Below are 22,848 nucleotides of genomic sequence, written 5' to 3' on the forward strand. Positions count from 1 at the left end.
AAAAGACTCTCAAATGTGAATATCCTCTCCTCGTGAGTGTAGTGTTCAGAAGTCAGTTTGTGTTTCACTCTACATGAAAATGTGCATAAGACGTGCTTTGCCTCTAAATATTCCACCGAGACGTATGTTTGCGAATTTGAGACACAGTGGAGAGACGTTACGTCAGCGGAAAATGCTGGAAATAAGTGTTGATGTGACAGTACAATCAACGTTCTCAAAAAGAACGATGCCTGAGTACCCAGTGAAAAAACCCGAGAAAGGGACAGACTAGCGACACTATGTACCAGCTGGCCTGCACCCTTGCCCTTTTGCCTGAGTACCCACCTAAAAAATCACAACATCAATGAAAAATTCATAAGGTCACACGTGCGGGACTTCCAGAAAACCAACATTTCCTTCCGTGGTGAGTAAAGCACGTGCGATGTGTTTCAGTCCAATTTAAGTACGAGGTAGGAATGAAAAATTTCGAGATTAGTTCTGCAACGGGAAAAGAGGGCAGCGCGGGGATGCGCGCACATCGGTTCATGTCAGCCATCTTCGCTAATTAATATGCCAAGTGGCGCCGTCCTGTCAACATGGGTAAATGTGCTACACGAGTTTCTTTTTTCTTTTTTTGACCATGTGCACGGGAACGTTTGAGATTTCAGTATGGACTGTAGACTAGACCACATAGCTAACATCACATTTTCTGTCAAGCTCGGTAAATCTAAAGTACGTACGTAGACAGTGGCCCAACCTAAGTAGAATGCCTACTTTGTTTTGTATGGACCCAATCTGGAAACTTCTTTTCACAACCTCGTATGGTATACATGCATACACTCTTGCAAAGTTTTAGAAATTCTGCAAATAAACCGTATTGTCGCAACCTAGGTATTGAACACAAATATGTTGCTCGTACAATTTACTTGAAAAAGTATACAATAGAAAACTTTCTGCTCCTGAAGTGAGCATTACAATTCACATGACGTCATCTACAACTGTTCCTTCGTTAGACATCCATCCTGTTGATCATTGTCTTGACCAGCCTTTCCATGTCCTTGCAACGAGCCTTGCCGACAGCGAGAACTTCCTCGTGGTTGGCCAGCTCACATCCATCATAGCAAGCAACGCATTCGTTGCTTATGAGTGAGAGACCGAATACTCTCATTCCACAATGCCTTGCGACAATCACTTCGTGGGCTGTGCTCATTCCTGTGAAGAAAGGGAGGCGTGCAATTCACGTTGGTGCTCAGACAGAGAGAGAGAGAGAAAACACTTTCTGTTCAGAATATACAGGGTGCTTCACTTAAGAGTGACCCCTAATTATTAAAAAAATGTACTTGAGATAAAAATTAGAGACCTTCTGCGTCATACTTGTGAAGGTTTTTTCGCCCTAACAGGTGGTTTCCATCCGCATTAATTTGTCTAATTAGCTTAACTGACCTCAAAAATTCCCAAGGAAATGTAACGTTTTTTTTTCGCTAATTAGAAAGTCCATGGCCACAACACCTCATTTCAGTCACAATTACACGATCTTTCCACAAAATTTCACACCCGAAAACACGTAAAAACTGCCCGAAAAACCGTCGCTCATCAAGGCGCGTTTGTTCAAGTTGCCCCGCCTAAAGTATGGGGAGGAGGAAAGGACAACACAGGAAACAGCAGAGAACGTCCGATGTCGGTGATTATCGGTAACTGATGGCTGCGAACAGATAAGCTTGCGTGATTGGACCTATCCCCGCCCCCTTCTTTTTCTGTTTTTGTCATGCTGCTTCCATGCGCAGTGGGAGTGTCTTCGGGCCTTGCCGATAGCGCCGCCACTGATGAAATTCGAAAATGGGCTAGAAGAGATGGCAAGTTTTCGGGTGTCGAATTTTTGTGGAAAGATTGTGAAAGATCCTATAATTGTGACTGAAATGGGGTGTTGTGGCCATGGACTTTCTACTTAGCGAAAAACAACGTTAACTTTCTTTGGGAATTTTTTAGTTCAATTAAGCTAATTAGACAAATTAATGAGGCACACTGATGGAAACCACCTGTTTGGGCGGCAAAAACCTTCACCAGTATGACGCAGGAGGTTTCAAATTTTTATCTCAAGTACATTTTTTTTTAATAATTAGTGGTCACTCTTATAGCGAATTCGGGTGGTCATTTCGTAGCAAAACGGCCGAGCGCTCTGAAATTGCTAGGTCGGCGACCAAGCTGGATCACGTGACCGTTGCCACCCGAACATGATTGCTAGAAATCTAGCGGTTTTAGGTACTCGGATCACGCTAGGGGCGTCGCGGTCGCAAGTCTTCGAGTTCTGTCGTCTGCTAAACCACGTGATTTCAACATGCGGGCCAATGAGGGCACTCGCCACCGTTGCAGTGCGGATGTGACGACACCGGATACAGTTGAGCAATCTGCTGCTCGATCGTTTTGAGACCGGGCAAAAAAAGTGCTAGCTAGCAAATTCCGAGCGCTCGGAAAGCGCCACGCGAACATACGAGATTTGCTTCATTTTGACCAAGCGAACATGACTGCTCGAGATCTGGCAAAAAAAGTTGCTCCGAAATGACCACCCGAATTCGCCATTAAATGAAACACCCTGTATTTAATAAACATTGATACACCCGATATTGATAACATCCACACAAACGTGCGGGTGCGGTAAAAGTTCATTTCTGCAGCTCGCACTCGTGCCACAAGCGCGAGACTTCCCGAGCGCATGCCTGTGGGAATTCTCTAATATTTCATACGAGAGGTTGAAGTTTCTGCCGCATGTGGTGTCCCGAGCGCATTTTAAAAATGGCGGTCCCCAGCGAGGAAATACGGCGTGAGACTCGGAAAAGTAAATTTGAAATTTTCTCACTCAAAGCTGACTAATGTCCGAAACCTTGCAGAGTTTTCAGTATTTTTATAACTACAGAATAGGACTGTGCAAAAAATATGCTTCAAGGCCTTCCATAAATCTGTAAATATGCCTGCCCGAAGACCCAACCAACACATATGTGTTGGTTCATTATTTTGAGTTGTGTCTGAGTAACTGCATATAAAAGCTGATTTTTATCTTATTCTAGGCCAGTGCAATGACATCTTAGCGCGGTACTATGGTGAGTTAATTATTTTTGCGTCAGGTCCTAAATAAGCTATAAGAGCAACATATATGTCGTTGTTCCAGTTGAGTTATACGGTCAGGCGAACATTCTCGCGAGGAGGGTATGCAACTACAAGGTGACTATTTACCTAAAATTCATTAATTCACTCGTTAACAAGGAAATTTGAGGCAAAAGCGAGATAGCGGAATGGGAGACCTCGTTGAAAGCCATTGTATCTGTTAAATATCCTGGAACGAGCCCGTGCCGTGAAGCATCCGTCGCCCAATTTCGCTATGCAAATAAACCGAAACCAAAACCGCGCGCCTCAGGAGCGCATGACCTTCACCGACAGAGGCTTATCTGGGCCACAAAGTCGTTGATCTGGCCAGCAGATGAGCACCTACTCCAATCACCTCCATCGCTACAACGCACATGGCCCTCTAACGTGGAATGAGCACTGTCCTCCCTGCGCTCCCGGTTGACGCGGCTCCGGTTTCGAGTCATTTGCATAGTAATATTCGGCGATGGATAATTCAACGCACGTGCGTGTTTCTTTATTTTTTAAAAATGGAATGGCTTTCAATGAAGATTGTCTCCCATTCTGCTATCACCCTTTTGCCTGAAATCCACTAATTAAAGAGTGAATTACGGAACTTTCGGTTATTAGTCATCTTGTAGCTACGCACCATATCCGAGAGGCTGTCTGCCTGACGGTATAACTCAACTGCAAAAACGGTATCTACGCTGTTCTGGTAGCTTTTTTTATAAAAAAAAAAGGGAAACAGAAAATGGTAAAGAAAAGCGTCCTTGATAAACACGTAACTGGAACCTGAATGTTTTACCTATTGCGTAGCCTCGATATGTTTAAATAAGTGTGCATTTGAATTTGTTTCTTGTTGATAAAGCGGACAAAGGTGTTTTGAGTTGGTCAATCTTATCATATGTAGCTGGCACGCATGTGGGCTCATTTGTGCCTGTTTATAGGGGGGTACCGACGAATGACCGCCAACGTCGGCCATATAATTATGCGGGCATATTATTATAGCCCAAAGGGGGCAGTAAAATTACTGTTATCTTTGACTACTTTGACGCTTGTACGTAGCTAGGAATCGGTACATACAGATTCAGCGGGGGCTGAAGAAAACGTAGTCAGTTGTAGTAGTGGAGATATACCTGTAGCTTTCGGAAAACACGCTCGTAACTGATTTACCGCAACCAAAGAAGACAGAGAGCAAAAAAAAAAAAAAGAAAGAAAGAGACTCCATGCGAAGTTTGTCGTTCTAACGTGTATAAACACTGTAGGTGGCGCAGAAGTAACGTGATGTTTGTCCTGGACAACCTGTGCATGCATCAGATACTTACCTACACAAAACAAAACAAATCTATAATCTTCGGGCAACGACACATTCTTACAGCTAACTTACCAGTGGCGTCAGCTCCGAGCACCCGCAGCATGTTGACCTCGGCTACAGATTCAAAGTTTGGTCCACCGAGCATCGTGTAGACGCCTTCGTGGATGAAGCTTCCCATGCCCAGCTCCTCCGTTGCGATCTTTCGAGCAAGCTGACGAAGTTTGGGATCGTAGGCGTTACTCATCGCTGGGAATCGCGTTCCCCACCTGGGCGATTAGAATAATTATGCATTGCGCAACGTGCTTACCAGAGCAACACGTCGTAGAAGCGATGCAATAGAGGAGAAAGCAAAAAGAACAAGACGGGCAACACGGAAGAAAATAAACAGGAGCATGTAGTTGAGAGGATCCCGTGGAACACAACACGTTTGCACAGTCATGAATAAAAGGCTACGGAACTCGGGAGCAGCGTTATTTCTCCGCGATGCAGCTCACTGGCTACACCACCTAGAGACAACGCCAGATGCCTTAAAGGGACTATCGCATCCGTCGCGGTCCATTCCGAAGCTATAGTGCCGTTTTTCTCCTCGTTCAGCACCAACAATAACACCGAAAATCCGGCGCGAATTAGTGACGTAGTTTCTGTGCAATTTTATGTAATGCATGGCAAGAGCAGACGACGGATGTTCAGGGCACGGCGGAATTCCCTTTCTGGAAATAGGAAAAAACGTCACTTGGACAAGGCCAATCAGTGAGCGCGCTTTTGCGCGGACAAGTGTAATGAGGGAGCGGACGAATGGCCTTTGGCGACCGACCGGCGGGCACGAAGAACGGCATCTGCAGGTCGCGGAGAGTCAATGATATGCTTGTGGAGTGTTGTCGTAACACCATGTTCAACGTGACGTAGTCGCGTCAGAACTCACATTGGTAAGCGAAAGTCGGCGTATTTACAGAGGACTTTTCAGTTAGTAGATTGTGGTGTGTTGAATCTCTATGCAACGATCTCACCTGCCTCCCGCCGCACGCGATTTACCACTCATTCATTCCATTTTCCTTTCCCAATTTAGGTACCCGTACGCCACCGTGTTCCGGTCGTTTTGAGTTGTTGGTTTGCAAAGGCTGAAGGTTTTCTAGATGTGTCTCAGACGCTCGGTCTGTTGAATCATGCAGTACTCCGTTTTGTATAGCTGCTGAAGCGTTTTGTCTTGACTAGCAATTAAGCTTTTGCCTGAAACGTCGTGGTGCCAACACGACTTTGGTATTCTGTCTGTCTAGTATACTCCTCTTCAAGCTCTTCTTCTGTTAATAAAGGTTCAATTTGGCAGTCTACATGCTTAAAAGAGCGTTGACGTTGCTGAAACGATACAAGCGTTCCTTCAAACTATAATTCGTGAAGAGGACCGTGACGCACTTCGACACCTGTCATATGAAACGACACCTAAAGCGGAGGAACCAATGCCCAAAATCGAAACGCGGCGGATGAAGAGGGTCACGTTTGGCACAGCTCCAAGCACCTTTCTAGTGGCAGCTACTATACAGCACCACTTGCGACGAAATGAAAGAGACTGTAAATGCACTCGTTGACTCCATCTACGTAGGTGATGTCATTTATAGAGCAGTCAACCTCAAGGAAGCAAGGAAAAGCTACAATGAGACGCGGCAGATATTCAACAAAGCTTCGAATAGCAGCAAAATGGGTGCCACATTTCGAACGGAAGAAGCCATAATTATCGACGTATCAACTAAAGTCCTGGGCATGTGCTGGAACCAAGAGGTTGATGAACTACAATTGCCTTTGAAGGAAGGTCAACAAAATATCAATCCAAAAGACGTAACGAAACGTTATGTCCTACGACTGATCATAGAAATATACGACCGAATGGGGTTCCTTGTACCATACACACTAACCGAAAACTGCTTCTACAAGATATATGGAGACAATAACTAGATTAGGATTAGCAGTTACTTCAGGATCTGTATTACAAGTGGTTGATGTATTATCGTAGCCTATGGTTCCACGCCATTACGGGAGAAGTCTCGACGGTACCGACGAACCACGGTTACACTTCTCCTCCGACGCGAGTACAGCGGCCTATGGTGCAACAGTGTATTTGAGATTCGGACGTCAGGAAACGCGAGCGGTACAAGTTATAGCCGCAAAATCTAGGGTCGCTTCGATGAAGAAGGTAACACTAGCTCGATTGGAGCTGTTAGGGGTACTCCTGTCCTCGAGACTTGCCAGATATTTGCAGACGAATTTTAAACTGAAAACTGACAAACACTTTTGGACAGATTCGACTATTACTGTTCACTGGATACGAGGCGACACCATGAAGTAGGCACCGTTCATACGGAACAGAGTGCCGCAGATACGGAGGAATGTTGGAACGGATATCACTGGCACTACGTGTCTACCGATACAAACCCTGCCGATCTTCCTACGAGAGGGATCTCTTCTCAACCACTATTCACAGCAGAACTGTGGTGGAAAGGAGCAATGTGGCTGCAACATCCACAAAGCATGTGTCCACTTGACGGCAAGCAATCAGCTCGAAGCTATGATTGTCCGGCCGATGCTGTGTCCACTGTGCTGCAAGTCATTCCAACTTGCCAACAGCTGCTATCGCTGATCGACATAACACGCTTTAGCAGCGCAACGCGTCTACATCGCGTCACTGCTTGGATCATACGTTTAATTAACAATGTAAGACGCAAGGTCCGTTAACAACGAACGAACTACACCATGCGGAGACATATTGGGTCAGACGGGCTCAAGAGTCAGCATTCACAACTGAGCTCTCCGGTCTCCATGAAGGAAAGGCGCTGCCTAGAAATTACAAGGTGCGGAACCTGACATCCTTCTTGGATGAGGACCGTGTAAATGAGAGTAGGTGGACGCACGCGCGCTAGTCAGCTATCTTTCGCAGAACGCCACCCAATAATATTCTCGAAAGAATGACTTTACGCTAAACTCACGATCGAGGTCTCCCATCGACAATTCATGCCCGCCACATTTGTGCAGCTAAGAGAAACATTTTGGATACCCCGCGCTCGGCAACTGATCAAGCATGCTATAAGGCAGTGTGCGATATGCAGAAAATTCAACTCTAGCATATAACACAGGTTGATGGACAGCTCCCAGCTAAGCCCGTCACCATGTGTCTCCCATTTCAGGTGTTCGGCATAGCCTTTGCGGGACTACTAACATTATTTAAAACGCGAAACTCTTAAGTCAAAGGATATATCGCCTTGTTTACATGTGCCACAACCAGAGCGGTACATATAAAGCTATGTCAAAACATGTCAGCTCCTGAATTCCTACAGGATCATCGCAGATTCCTTGCACGGAGAGGAATGTGTCACGCAATACAGGGTGTTTTTTTTTTTACCCTTTACATACTTTTTATAAAAAAGCTATGAGAGCAGCATAGATGTCGTTTTTGCAGTTCAGTTCGACGGCCAGGAGGGCATCCTTTGGAAGAGAGTATGTAACCACAAGATGACTAATTACCTGAAATTCACTCTTTAATTAGAGAATTGCGGGCAGAAGCAAGATAACATAACGGGAAACAATCCGCGTTGGAATCCATTCTATGTTTTAAAAATAAACATAAGGGTGCGTGCCATGACATATCAGTTGCTTTATTTCGGTATGCAAATGAGCCGAAACCGAAAAAGCGCGCTGTATACCCGGATAACGCCAAGACGTTCAAGTGTGTGCAAGGAAGTTCGTGAAGGACCAGATAATTCAAGACGTCTCCTCTAGCGTCTAATTCTAGACGTCTCCTCCTTTATAGCAGAACGGGCGCCTTGACCTTGGTGGGGAGGTTTCTACCAACATCTCATAAGATCCATCAAGTCTGCACTTTGCAAGACCCTATCAAGGAAACTACTACAATCCGGAGAAATGCAAACGTTACTAACGGAAGTTGAAGCCATGATAAGCTCCAGGCCTCTGACGTTCGCCTACAACGAAGATACGGAACCTCGCTGACTCCTGCTTCTATGATAATGGACGGCGCATGTTACATGGTCGTGCCCTTCGCAGATCTATTGCAAGATTCTGAACAGTTCATCAGCCTGCCGAAGACTACATGGAGGAAGCAAAACGAATATCTTGCGCAAGTCTGGCAGAAGTGGCACAAAGAATACCTCACCGAGCTAAGGTCAGCATACCACTGGGTTTACAAGCTACCGACGTGAAAGCCGGAGACGTCGTGCTGATAAAGGATCCCGGCAGGACTAGATTGCATTGGAAGATGGGGATTATAAAGGAAACTTTTCCAAGTTCAGACGGTAAAGTTACAGTCTATGTCTTGCGTACTGCCAATCGCGCAACCACGCAGACCAGTACAACACTTGTACAAGATCGAATCTGCTGAAGCTCAGCAGCCATCCAATCAACCAGCTCCTCGGGCAGCAACTTGCGGAATCTCTACGATGAAGACAACGATCTCACATTCCTTCCACGCTCTCGATTTGCATCTGATTCATCCATTTTCCACGCATTCCAATAAGCCCGTCGTTTACCAGCTACCTGTCTCTCTATCTACCCTTCCACATGGTGCGAACGCGCAGCTGTCGCGCTCGGAGACAATCGCCTGCGCTGCACTCCCATTCGTGTGCCTGACTTACGTCATCGTGATGTTGCTAACGCTGGGGCTTCATTGGCTGCAGAGTGAGTGCGAATTTATAAAACTCGTTTATTCAATTCGTATGCAGTTTGTTTTCGGAAGAGAAACTTGGCCGAGTAGACTGTGAAGCGGTGCCGAACGTTACCGTATCGGTCTCATACACACGTTTGCGGACGCGATAGTCCCTTTCAATGACATGAGGTAACAACTAAGAGTCCGCCAGTTACAACGGTGCTTCGGCGGCCATAGTTGCGGGGAAGAGCCGGCATGTGTTTACACATAGAAAGCATGTGTTTGAAATAGCCTGCGCGAATTGGCTGGCATCCTGGCTTTATATGGCCACGTGGAAACCCGTGAGAGGAGGCATTAGACGGGCCTTCTGTGTCTTGGTGGCGTTGTCACTGGCGGCTGACGGAAGCGGGTGTGGTTCAGGGGGATGGACGAGTACGCTTGCAGCGACTGCCCGCGGCAGTTTCAGTATGTCCCGAGTATTCCCGCGACGAGCGAAATGGTCCACTCCTCTCAACAACTGCACACACCCGTTTCCATCAGTGTGTCTTGCATTATCTTCTAATTTTATGTCAGTTTACTTTATATGAGTTTTATACATTTAAAAGAAGTATCGAGTTCATTTCCATAAAACTACATGTTCATTATATTGAGGGTGACTGGGCAACACCAGTCGGATGGTTGCGACAGACCAACATTCAAACAACAAAAGTTCATACCACATAATATACTTACTTCAAATGATATATTATATGATTTAGCGCAGTCTTGGTTTTTGTAAATGTGAGTTTAGAGAAAGTAAGGCATATTCCTCAAAGTAAGACAGTCATTGTTCCTGGTAGCTTCGAAGAGCGACGCTGTCAGCTGTTTCCCATCTATTCTAAATATTATAGTTCCGGTTGTTTTTCTCCTCCGACTTCCAAACCCTCAAATTCCAAGAACCCAAGAATAGTCGCAGATGTGCCCTTTACTACCTAATCGCCTAGACCTAAACGGTTTATATTGTCACTCAATGAATGAGGGGACTTATGATGAGTTATCGGGATCAAACACCTACGAGTTCTATAGAACACACTTACGTGAGACAAAGGGTAAAGGGATGAAAAGCAGCCGAAGCTCTTTGTCTGCACGTAAAACATGTGTTTATAAGTCCAAAACGTCGGCACACCAGCACTCGACAGCTGTTTCGGCCTTATTGGGCCATGGCGATGGGCCTTAATGGCCCAATAAGGTCGAAACAGCTGTCCAGTGCTGGTGTGCCGACGTTTGGTACTTATAAACATATTGAAGGGTAAAGTTATTCTTGTCCTGCGCGCTGTGTTCAGCCCGCGGCCTGTACGACATGCAAACGTTTATCCAGTGGGATTTACCTCTCATCGTTCTTGCCTCTGAGGGGGTTGTCGCCAGCAAGACCAGGAAAGTTGATGTGATCCTTGATTATCATGATGTCTCCGGCCTTGAATTTCGGATTCACGCCGCCAGCAGCGTTGGTCACAATCAAGGTTGACACGCCGATTAACTTCATCAAGCGCACTGGCATTGCGCACTGCGTAGAAAACGGAATTATTTGCAAGCAACTCGGAAGCAGTAAAGTTCTCGCGATTAATTACACGCGGAATGTGTTGGTATTTGAGCTGGCTAAACAAAAAAAAACAAGACAATGTCCCACAGAAAGTTACTCAAACTGAACATTTGCGCTTTGTTGTGTGCAGAACTGTGAAACTGTAGCACTAAAAATTTTATAGTGCGTACCATGCAAACGATCTGTAATGTTGCATTCACCACCATTTCTGGCTTTCTTGTATTTTGACTGCCATAAATTGTGCGAATTAACTTTGGAGAGACACCGTGCACTGTCGAACTTGAATCACTTTAAAAGCCAGCAAAGGCAAACACTCTTCGAGTCAAAACGTTCGACCACCTGTGCACAATATCCCCGAACGCATTTGACGTAGAGATAGCAGCACTCGCTGACTTGTCAGACACTGCAAGTGGCAGACTTACGAAGGGTCACGGGGTCAGGGGTTACGAAGGGTCAGGGCAAGGAGAACGGTACACTGTTGTGTAATGTGGTGAAGAACTGGCGGCGACATGTCACAGAGCCTGGAACGGACTTCGTTTGATATATGTTACCGAAACCTTGCAGATGATTCAGCAGGTGTCTGCGAATGAAGCCATGACCCTCCATCCGCGTGTTTAAGTAGCGCTGGCGTTTCGCAGAAGCTAGAGGTTTTGTCGAAGGCGACACGCGTCAGCACAGGCCATCCGTACGATCCTGGCAAACGCCTCCCACGCCGAGTTTTTCAGCAGGTGTATCAGCGCTGGCAGCAGCGCATCATGGCCGAGAGACATTAATTCCAAAGTGGATGTGACATGTGCATAATGCCACAGAAATGGAATGTGTGTATTGACAATCGTCTTTGTCCTCTAACTTTCTGGCTACCTTGGTAGGTGGTGGTGGTGGGTGGTGATACGGCTTGCCGTTGTCGGCCTCACGTATGTGGGCAACGTCACGACTGACGCCCGGGGGGAATGTGCGTCCTGGGCCTTGGTAGGTATATTTATACATCGACGAAGTACTTACAAATCAGAGCGCGCGTGTATGCAAAGATAATTAGTAAAATAGGTACTGAGAGAACGAAGCATGAGAGGCAACAGCAGCACTGTTCTTAACTTTTGCATTCGTAAGTTGGTGAGTTGATAAGTCCAACTGAAAAAAATATAACAATAAGAGATTTTGCATTTTGCATTCGTATGCAACTCGTGCAATCATGGTTTGTGTCTCACTCACGTATGCCACCCAGCTTTTGGATCTGTTAGACAATGACACAATCTGGGTTCTCATACGTGCAGGCAATAATACTCTATACTCCGTGTTCAGAAACTAAAAGGAACGTAAATACGATACCTTCCATAGAGGGTATCCTTCGTATGCATGGAACCTCCCTTGCATGCATACTACTGTTTTGCCTTCCAATTTTCCAAAAACCAGCTTTCCGCTATGGCCAACAACTACAAAAGAAAAGAAGAACCGTAGTTAGTGCAGAAGCCACACGCCATAGAAATGGCCGTCGTTGGTAATTAAGAATGTGAGTTGATCTGATCGCGGCGACCTGGTGTGGATATCATATGCGACAGCATTGTTCGTATTCTTAAGATAATCAGACCTGTTTATACCATTTGTTGTTCAATTTGGGAACATGGTTGCGTCATTATATATTTTATATACCCATTTATGTATGACTCGTACACTTTAATTGTGATGTGCCCTAGCTACGGACGTTAACTCATTTTCCAACTCGGGACAACTACACTCTCTATCTACACTAGGTGTGTGCAGCTCTCCGTTAGGTGTCGCCTCGCAGTTTTCGTGGTAATAGCGAAAGGTTTTAGTTATAGGGACCTCACACACCAGCAGACGGCTTCTTAGAAAATGCAAGCAGTTCATGAAACTGGGAGCTCGCATTTTATTACGCAACAACATTCTGATTGTTATTTGAATCCAATGTGAATAATTATTGACAAAATCCTGCTTTTCGGCGTCCGCGTACTCTGTGAAACATTGGAAGCCGCAACGCGCTGTATCCAGCAGTGTTTAGTTAGCTTCGCTTTAGTTTAGCGGAGTACGACTACAATAGTCGTCCTCAACCTAAGAACGACACCTCGCTTTCTTTACAAGAACGTTACAGTTTACTTTGGTTTCAGAAAGAACGAAAATATGGGGAAGTTGGTCCTGCAGCATTCTTATGGTGGTTGGGATCGCTACCAGATTTCTGGAAGGATTTGTCTTCGAATGGTCCACGGGGGTCATAAAGAAGGAAACCGCAGAGTGAAACACAGTTTGTTGACTTTTGTGACTTACTCAGGCTCTACACCAATACGCCTTTGTCACCTCTGCAAATATAAAGCATGTTTTATATGCTATGTTGCGTCCTGGTAGTTAAGCGCAGCGAGAGAAAGGTGCACACGCGACGTCGATCTTGTGCTGTGCACAACTACAGTACCATGCAGCTCACGTTCGAGCGTTACAGCGTATACAATGAACGAAGACAACTTCTCGCGCAAGCACGCTAAACACTATGGGAAATGGACCTCTTTCACGCTCCCATCGTACCCCAGCGGTTCTTTTCCAGCGAACCATCATTATAGCACACACACAAAAAAAAAACATGTGCGGAGGATGTGGTAGCAACTCCCAGCCAAGTTCCTGTCAGGTGCGTGTCGTGAGATGCGTGGTATGCGGCCGTGCATTGTCCTGTAGGAGGACGACCCCTTTGGTCATGAGGCCCGGCCGCTTTTGCTTCAGCGCCTTATGCACATCCCTGAGAACCTGGCAGTAATATGCACTATTGATGGTGGTACCACTGGGCAGAAAATCAACATGAACAATGCCAGCCTTGTCCCAGAAAACCGTGGCCATGACCTTACCCGCAGACGGGGTGCATTTGTACACTCAGGAGACAGAAAGTCCCGATTTGACTTGAACACCCTTCATATAAGCCTATAGATGTGTGAGCCCATGAAACTTTGACCGGCAGCGGCGTCAGTGCATGGCACGAACAAACACAAGTAAAACAGCACAAAACCGAAACCTACGGCCATCGCGATCAGTAATTCGGCGAATACGTGCGTGACCAAAATGTATTTACGTCGCGTCTTTAAATTTGAATAGTTCCTGTCTGGTTACAAGCAAACAACAGCAAATCGAGCAAATCCAACTTCGCGACAGCGCTGCAATAGGCGTTTTCGCATACGAAAATAGATGCGAACAGGACTTCGGCGCGCCGGTTTGGAAACAGTGGTGGCAACAGCGTACCGAAAATTACCGGCAGCGCACATGTCGAAATAAAGCTTCGTCGGCTCCACCGGTAACGAGAGGTCGCCGCGTCGCCGCCGCCGTTGCTGCACGAGTTCAAGCGTTTGAAAAAGTTTTTGGGTATGTGGGACTGAAACAGCGCGGGAAATGGAAAGGTGGGAAAGGAGAACTACAGCGCACTTCGTCCCCGGATCCAGATGCTTCGGGATATCTTGCGTGTATGAATATGTAATTCCTACAACAATTCCGGAGGAAATAAAATATTTTCTTTACCTTTACTGGAAACCAAAACGAAAATGCAATTCAAGCGTGGAAACCTTAACGGAAGCGGAATTCACGTAACGCAATTTCCCTATCTGTCCTCGCAATATGGATGTAATAATACCTTTAACTCCTTCATACACAGAACAAGTGTGGAGTAAAACCACCATCCACCGTTATTGTTTTGTATGAATGCTGGTATGTTCCATTGAATGATAACTAACCACCAATCCCGTCTGTAGTGCTTTGCCTTGAGGGCATTGATAAATAAATCACATCTCATCAGTCGTCAGATTGATTTAATGGGGAAATGCATGTAGACAATGCGAATGATTCACGCAGGGATGTGCCAGCGGAAGGCTCACAGGCTTCTCGGGATACTAATTTAAGATCCAATCTAAACCGGCCGAAACCATAAAGCCGTAAGCGCGCTCCTAACTGTTGACTGTGCTCGAGTTTTCACTGAAGTTGTGCCAAGTCGGTACCTGAATATGTGACGAGTATGAGTGGTCGCGGAAGACCAAGTACGTCTTCTGTGCTTTCCTACTACAAGTATGATATAGAAAGCAGAGTTTTTTACCGGGAACGTTATGCACCTAAATTCTTCACGAAACGAAAATAGACACGAAAACGAAAATATTCGCGTTACCTTTACCGGAAACCGAAACGAAAACCAAAATCCGCTGGGAAACGGGAGCCGCTACCGAAGTCGTCTGGAAACGGTAAAGGAAAAAAGAAGAAAAAAAAAGAAAGAAGAAGAAGAATTTCTTAGGTACCGGAACAGAGACGGAAACATTGTTATTCTCGAAAGGAAAGTTAGGTAGCAAGCGAGCTGGTGGTGACGATCCATGACTTGAAAACCCGAGTTTTTGTCTGTTTTTGTTTTGTTGTTGTTTTGTTTTTTGTCTGTCTGTTTTTGTTTTTGCCTGTTTTTGTCCTTACCTCGTCTCGGGTTTTCAAGTCATGGAATGTAAGCTACCCTGGGAGAAAGAAACCCATGGTGTAGTAGACGTGTGCACCACCGCCGCCGGTAATTTTCGGTACGCCGACGCCGTTTCCAAGCCGGCGCGCCGAGGGCGTCTTCGCACTTGCTTTCAGACGCGAAAACGTGCGTTGCAGCCCTCTCGCAAAGCCGAATTTGTTTTTGTTGATGCCGATGACGGCAGGTTGCGGTTTTGTGCTGCTTTTGACTTGTGTTTTTTCGCACCGCTGTCGTCGCCGCCGCCCGTGGTAAAATGTGCATGACGCCGCTGCCAGTCAAAGTTCCATCGATGCACGCGTCTATGCTGTAGCGCCGACGGAAGCAGGTCGGCGCGGTGTCGCTGTCCCCTCCGCCGCCGGTACCAAAGTATACGGTGCGCCGCCGCCGACAAAACAGCCTTCGCTGCACACCTCTAGTTCCCACGCAAATCGCCACAGCCGTCGGCATACATCGTGTGAATCTACCCCATTCAGCGCAGTCTGTTGAATACGAAGTTAACCCTGACACGCGCTCCTAAGATCATCTGTGCCGCAGCGCATGAGAATGACCAGTTGTGAAAAAGTCCCATATCCTTTCCGTCAGAGAAATATATTCAGTCTTGATACGGGCACCATTGATATTTGTCTATTCAGTTCCATTGTTGTCAACCAAAGAACATTAGGGTTCATAGCGGCGAATTCAGGACATCGGCGAAAACCAACGCGACTGCCAGGCCCACTGCGGGCGCCAGTGATGAGAACGAAAGCACGATTAATCGTGTATGCGAACTGACTGTGCACAGGGCTACCGCAATGTTGTTTAGTCGCATTGTACAATGGTCCTCACACTTCCAGAAAAAAGACCGACAACTTTTAAGTGCGTAACGACGTGGTTTCTCTGGTACTGAGTCTTGGCTGGTCCATATGGGACGGCCGGACGGGCCTGTCTTTGCGTTCGTGTGTAGTGCACTAGAAATATCAGTTTCCTCCAACCAGCCCAACTTAGATTTGTTGCTCGCGGTGTCCAATTATTGTCGGCCATATGGTCTCGTGAGAAAAGACACGTAGGGGGCATTAGTTCGGTTGGGAAGAGAGGAGCCAATTCTTTTAGCATAACTTTGAGCACTTGCCATGAACACAGTTGCTGCCTTCCGTTGGCATATGTGGTTTCGTGTGGGTTCGACGTTTCTGAATTGCTCTTTTTTACTCTCCCGAATATTACATTCTGAAAAGATCAGAATGGAAGATGGGGCATGGCCATGTAGCATCTACACAAGATGAGATGCGTGTAAACGGACACGTTAACAGCTTGTTATCAGTTACACATGACACCCTCTTGTGTACTCGTTCGACAAATGTTTATCTCGCGTACAGAGCCGTTTCTTTAGCTTTACGGTGTCACCCATATAGGCACTTGAAACAGATCTTGCGTGCTCTATGCTGAATAAATCGCAATACCTCACCTGTGCTGACTGGAAAGTCTGGGATGTCTTTGTATTGAAAGTGCTCGCTCTCTTGAAGCAGATCAGCCAGAGATCCCAGTCCAGAGCCGCAAATGATACCAATGGCCGGGCGATGCTTTGTCTTGCTCAGTAGAAAATTGGCAATGCTCTCAATGTGTTCATAAGAGTAGCTACAAAAGACAAACATGCAATTACATTCATAACTACAACCCAAGACCAGAACTATATCGTAGGTACTAATACGCTTAGCAACGATAAGTCATGGGATGAATAACAGAATGAATTTCAGGTTTACGCGAAATCTGTTCAAAGAGCATGCCCTCTTCATCGATAAGCATCTGGCACCTTGCACGTAACGAAGGCCGTTGGTGCACCCTCAAGCTGACACCACGTGATGGTATTGCACGTGGCTGTAATTTCTCTGAACGGAACATCTGGAGACGGTGGGTCCCCCACATAGATGGCATATTTCAGGTAGCTCCAAAATAAAAAAGTCCACTTGATTTAGATCAGGTGAGAGATGCGGTCCCACCACTGAGCCATTCAAAATATCAGGCTCAACGTTGTATGACTACCTCCTCTGGAAGCGGATCTCCCGCAACCACCGGGAGTTCTCAACTGCCCGCAGTCGCCGTTGTGCAAGTCCTCTTGGGCATCTCTTGACACGTTGACCACGTCAGTTAACAAATCCAAAGAAATGTAAGCACGAGAAGAAAAGTGAAGCATCACAAGGAAATTATCGTCTTCATCAACCCTGTTTAGAACCCAGTTTGAGAATGCAAGTGTTCTGTTGAAGTCCGCTGGCTGCGGCACTTGGTGTAAGCTGACATTGTAGGGGTGAACCTTGTTGCCGTGGCGGATATTCCACACTCTGCTTTTTGAGACACCACTAGTCTGAGCAACCCAACGTACACTCGCATGTGGAATCTGAATGATTTATGAATATACGTGTCTATACAGAACAGAAGCACTTTCAGAAGCATAGCATTCCCTCAGAATGTCTAACAGAAACATCCTCCTTCTTCAGCTTTTTCTACGGATGATGCAGTTTCCCATAAATATTTTGAAATGCACACCAACGGGTAAATATCGCGAGAAGTTCTTCGACGTCTTGCCTTGTCGTCTTTGTAAAAAAAAGAGAAGGAAAAGAAAGAAGAGAAAGAAAAGAGTGATCTCTGCAGGCCGGACTTTGTCACGAATCTTCACACAGGCTTACAAGAAATTCGCTAAGGGTGTTTCCCTGGCGTACGAACATGGAGCCAAACCCGAAGGGCCGCGCAGAGAATGATATTTCGTCCATGTTAGAAAACAATTCACCTAATTTCGAGCGCATGTAAATTATACCTCTACGGCTGAAGTGTCATGGAAGCTTTGTATTGACGTTCCTACTTCAAGCTATTCTTGTAAGCAGTGTGACACTGCACACTACATTAGTGGAAGCGTGTCCGCCAACCGCGGCAGCAGATTAGTTAGTCTGTCCTGAAACGTCGAAGCGTGGAGCGTTTCTGAGCTGTATGACACGTATGCGTGAGCCATACGGGGTGTTTTTTTTTATTCGTTACGATTTCTCTGTATGAAAAAAGATAGAAAGAAAGAAGAAGAAGCTCATAGCTACGAGTCGTGTCTCGTCCCGTGCTCTTTCGTCCCGTGCTTGTCAGATTTGTTCAGACTCAAGGAGATGTTTCCACCTAACCTAAGTCACATCAGCTCGCCTGCGTTCTTCTGATATATTCTCCCTTAGATACCGTTTTTGCTGGTTGTACGGGCAAGAGCGGACATTCTCTCAAAGTGCAATGTAACTACTACATTAATAATTACTTAAAATTCATTCATTAACTCTTTATTTTGGCCTTTCCAGCAAAAGTGAGATAGCAGAATGGGTGACAATCCTTTGGCCTTCGGCGTATTTTTTTAAATTCAGTCTTAGCACGGCGAAGCAACTGCGGCTACGAGCGGCGTACAGGCATGGACAAATGGAGAATCCATCAGGAAGGAGTGGAGGCAGGGGGTTAGTATGCATCCTGGGCCGACTTCACGGGGAACTGTGCCGACATTCGTCTCGAAAGCATGACGAAAAAAAAAAGAAAACAGGGAAACCCTCAGACAGGCAGAACCTTGTCAAGCTGCTTTCAGCAGCTTTTTGTACTGTGTACCACACTGTACACTCAGTGAAATTAATAACGAAAGAAGGACAACAAAGCAGGTGCGCGATTCGAAACCCCGTCAACTCCCAGTCTCGACGTGTATCGTAAGCACTATGCTACGGGAGGTCATTTGCGCAGCAAAATTCGTCGATGGATATTTCAACGTACGTGCTCGTGTCACGATATTTTTTTAAGAATGGAATGGCTTACAACGGGGATTATCTCCCATTCTGCTACCTCGCCTTTGTCCGAAAGCCCTAAATAATGAGTTAAGTAATGTATTCGAGATAATTAGTCATCTAGTTGCTACATAATTTCTTCAGGGGGAATGTCCGCTTGCCAATAACCTTCCTACAAAAGCAGTATCTATGCTGTTCTCCTTTTTTTTAAAAACATATTTGTAGCGAATAAAAACAAACATCCTGTATAATCCTGCGTCTTTACTCCTCTTGGCAGGCATTCTGAGCGCTGATCGGAAGCTAGAATGCAGTGAGATTGCTAGTATTTTAGGCAGCTGTGTTGTGTGCCAACGGCATGCTTCATATTTCGACCTGACACTGATATGCTGCTATAACCGTTCCTTCTAAAATGCTATTTCTTGTAGGTTAAGTTCGTATGAAGCGGCAGGCAACAGTGACTAAAGCATTTCATACTAGGTGTGGTGATAACCCTTTCTCGTCTCGCCAAGGCTATAATAATAATAATAATAATAATAATAATAATAATAATAATAATAATAATAATAATAATAATAATAATAATAATAATAATAATAATAATAATAATAACAACAAATATTAGTTTAATTCCCACATTTATGGTAGGAGGCACTGACAAAAAGCTGCCACGAAGGCAGCTTGACAGCAGGTTGGATGGTGTTTTTGCCCATCACGGATACTTGGTTACATTTGATGTTTATTTTTACACCATTGGAGTACCTACGATTTCAACGTTGTGCATATCAACTGTTACCGGAATGATTCCACGTCACACAAACTTACGGCGGAATTAAAGGTAGCTCTACCTCCCAGTTACAGCTCTGGTGTTTCATTTCGGGTCACTGTACAGGGGCGGCACAAATCTTTAAGTGTTTGCTTATTGACCGGAGAAAGGGGGTCTAACACTTACACAATAAGAAACTCCGGTGCCTACTGTTGTTCAGTACATAATACTATTAGGAAACTACGCTAAAATGGGCACCATAGAATCCCGTCGTCCAACCTTCGAGGACGTTTTAACTAATTCGTTAGCGTCCAAGGAGGAATCGTCACACTTCTAGACAAAATTGAGACGAAAAATATTGAGTAGCCGAAAAGAAATGGAGAACACCTGGGTTCTGTCACTTACAAAAGTTTTAACAAAGGTGAGGTACACCTAGGGAATTTCATAGCAGTCACCACGCACCCCGAATATCTCGTAATACCCCCAAAAACGAAAACTAAAGGCCAGAGAATAGGGGGTGTCAGATTACACCTTCAGACTACACAGTTCCCTGCACAATTCCCTGAATGTTCCGTATAATGTTAACAATGCGTTTACTTGCCACACTTTTTATAGGAAGTGTAAAGCACTCATTGTCATCCGCTATCATCTAAGAAATCTTATTGAAAACCAGGGGCGGATTTAGGGGGGAGGGTCCGGATGTCCTGACCCCCCCCCTCAATTCCAGACTTGAACATAGGGTTCAATGGACCAATCCCAGCATGCACCTGGCACTTGTCCATAGCGGACCCCCCTCGGAAAAATCCTAGATCCACCCCTGTTGAAAACAATGTAATTGTGCCAACGAAAGTAAGGTACTAATAGAAGCAGAGTAGGCATAAAGTAAGTGATAATACGAGAAAAAAAAAACAGCTTACTTACTTCTCCTCCTTTCCGCTCATCTTCTGTTGTTGTTGTTTTTTTTTTTGTCTGAACGACTGCCGATGTAATCTCACCGAGCGAACGCTGTTTTCGCTTGACGCGTGAAGCTGAGCGTGAAACTGAAAGCTCGTGAGGAATATGACCTTTCCCTTAACCGGCAAATTCTCCGTCGGCTGTTGAGACGGCGAAGAGCTGCACAGTGTACAAGGTAATAGAGCCGATATCTTTGCACTGCCCTTCGAGGGTAGAGAGCGTTTTTCTCGCGTTATCTCCACTCGCCTCAGTGCCTACGGACTATCTCCTGCAACGTCTCCCTCTCTTCTTGAGTCACGAGGGACTGTTATCGTTCGTACGCCTGGTATACGGTTTAATGTGACAGGTTTGTATATCTCGCGCGAAATTGACTCCACCGAGGGGCAATTAGAGCTGCGCCCCGCGTGGTTTATACCTAGGGATGCGAAACCCCGAAAAAAAATATAAGATATCGGATATTTGGCGAAAAAAAAAAAAAAAAAAAAACGGTTTCTTCCCGTCTTTTCCCATTGACGTCGGAAAAAGTTTTTCTAATTTCTAAACCCGACAATAAAAATATAAAGTTTTGGCAAAATGTAATGCATAAGTGAGTGTGTTGTATATTTGTATTCCATATTTTGCATTTTGAGTTAGACTCAATAAAATATATTCCACTTCTTATCATATGGTGAACGCTTGAACTCTTAGTCACGAAGTACAAATCTTATTCACCGAACAATGAAAAGTTGTTGATCATCTTTCTTTTTTCAAATCTTCCTCAGAAGAAAGTGCGAAAAACCGTTCTTCCCGGGAATATTATTATTACCGGGGATACCCGGGGATATTACCGGGAATTATCCGCATTTCTACATAACAACTTTACGTATTTGCTAGTTCTGGTCTAGCCTTGCACTAATGGTTGAACTGAACTAAACTTATTATCTTTCGTATTGGGGTGCTAAAAATAAGATATACATATAATTATAATTTATATTGCACGATAATTTGTTCGCTAATGGTTGCAAATTAGTCGGAGTCCTGCAAGAGTGAAAATTTCGCGCGCGCGCGCGCGTGTGTGTGTGTGTGTGTGTGTGTGTGCGTGTGTGTGTGTGTGTGCGTGTGTGTGTGTGTGTGCGTGTGTGTGCGTGCGTGTGTGTGTGTGTGTGTGTGTGTGTGTGTGTAATATTATTCAAAGCGTAATATTATCGGAGGCGTTATGGGATTTTTCTTGGTACAGCTTGTGTGAAGTTCTTTGTCACATTGTCCTCGAAATGCACATTGTAATCCCAGGGTGCTACGCTCGAAGTGTGCATGCATGTGTATCGGACGTCCGCGGTAATTATTGGCGCCATCTTATAAAATAAACCCAAGCAGTACAATGTACTGAAAGTTGAGTGCAATAGGGGTGGACGGTATGTGTCTTATCAATGTTCTTTAGTTTCACGAGTCTGTTCAAGGCCTTCCACCTACCCGTCCACCCCTATTGCACTCGACTTTCGGTACATTTTGCTGCTTGGGAAGAGATCATCCGAGTCCAGTCAAAGCAACCGTTTATTGCGGTGATGATGACTGAAATGGGATCGAAGTGCTACATCGGATTCAGATGATGTCACGTTGATAATATCCGCGCCTAGCGCCCGCTTCGCCCTCGTTTTATCCCGCTTTTTCAACAACGCTCTTTTTCTTATTTACAACAAATGGTGAAATATTCGAGATCAACAGGGCCACCTCACTCTCCAAGCAGAAAAACCAAAGTTTCGGGGCGGTTTTCGATTGTTATGCTTTTGGACTGTAAGGAGAAACGACTAAACTGGTGAACAATTGCAGCCATTAGTCCCCGCAGATTGCAATTACTCCCCATTTTAGTCATTGACCCTGACATGTACTCCCCTTGCATTGCTAAATCTTTGATGCATCCTGTCCCTAAAGATACTATAACTACTCAGTTGTGACATGGCAGTCGTCGAAAGCCAGCCTCAGAACAATTAATTTCCATATAACTACCGTACTACTTTTTTCCTCGGAGTGTATGGCCGCACTAGGAAACTCCTCATGCGTTTTCTTTTACATTAATTTTGATAATAATAATTCGGGGCTTTACGTCGCGAGACAACTGCGATTATGAGCGACGCCACAGTGGTCGGGTCTGTGGAGGGCTTGCCCTAGTAGCCCCGAGTAACTTCCCGTAACTATAAATTATCACAACTCCTTTGTAAATCACTATCACAATCAGCAAGTGGCATATCGAACAGCGATAGAAGTAATATTCTCCCATA

General features: G+C 45.4%; 1 protein-coding gene and 1 long non-coding RNA gene across 4 annotated transcripts in view; one reads left to right on the top strand and one right to left on the bottom strand.

Annotated features, from left to right (window-relative positions):
• Positions 1-886: 886 nt before the first annotated feature.
• LOC135378436 (purine nucleoside phosphorylase-like) overlaps positions 887-22,848 on the bottom strand; it is a 32,351-nt gene continuing 10,389 nt past the window's right edge. For 2 of the 3 annotated variants that reach the window (XM_064611467.1, XM_064611469.1), the window contains 5 exons: positions 16,554-16,723; positions 11,962-12,065; positions 10,424-10,599; positions 4,484-4,677; positions 887-1,191 (listed from right to left, as the gene is read on the bottom strand). In XM_064611467.1, coding sequence (XP_064467537.1) covers positions 989-1,191; positions 4,484-4,677; positions 10,424-10,599; positions 11,962-12,065; positions 16,554-16,723 — 847 coding nt within the window. In that variant the 3' untranslated portion in view covers positions 887-988. Of the gene's footprint in view, positions 1,192-4,483; positions 4,678-10,423; positions 10,600-11,961; positions 12,066-16,553; positions 16,724-20,560; positions 20,820-22,848 lie in introns of those variants that run through there. The other variant, XM_064611470.1, reaches the window with a different exon arrangement.
• LOC135378437 (uncharacterized) lies at positions 2,800-3,057 on the top strand. Its single transcript, XR_010418388.1, has 3 exons — positions 2,800-2,812; positions 2,865-2,935; positions 3,042-3,057. It is a non-coding gene; the product is annotated as an uncharacterized LOC135378437 (long non-coding RNA).

Source organism: Ornithodoros turicata, chromosome 1 (genome assembly GCF_037126465.1).
Source record: "Ornithodoros turicata isolate Travis chromosome 1, ASM3712646v1, whole genome shotgun sequence".
NCBI lineage: Eukaryota > Metazoa > Arthropoda > Arachnida > Ixodida > Argasidae > Ornithodoros > Ornithodoros turicata.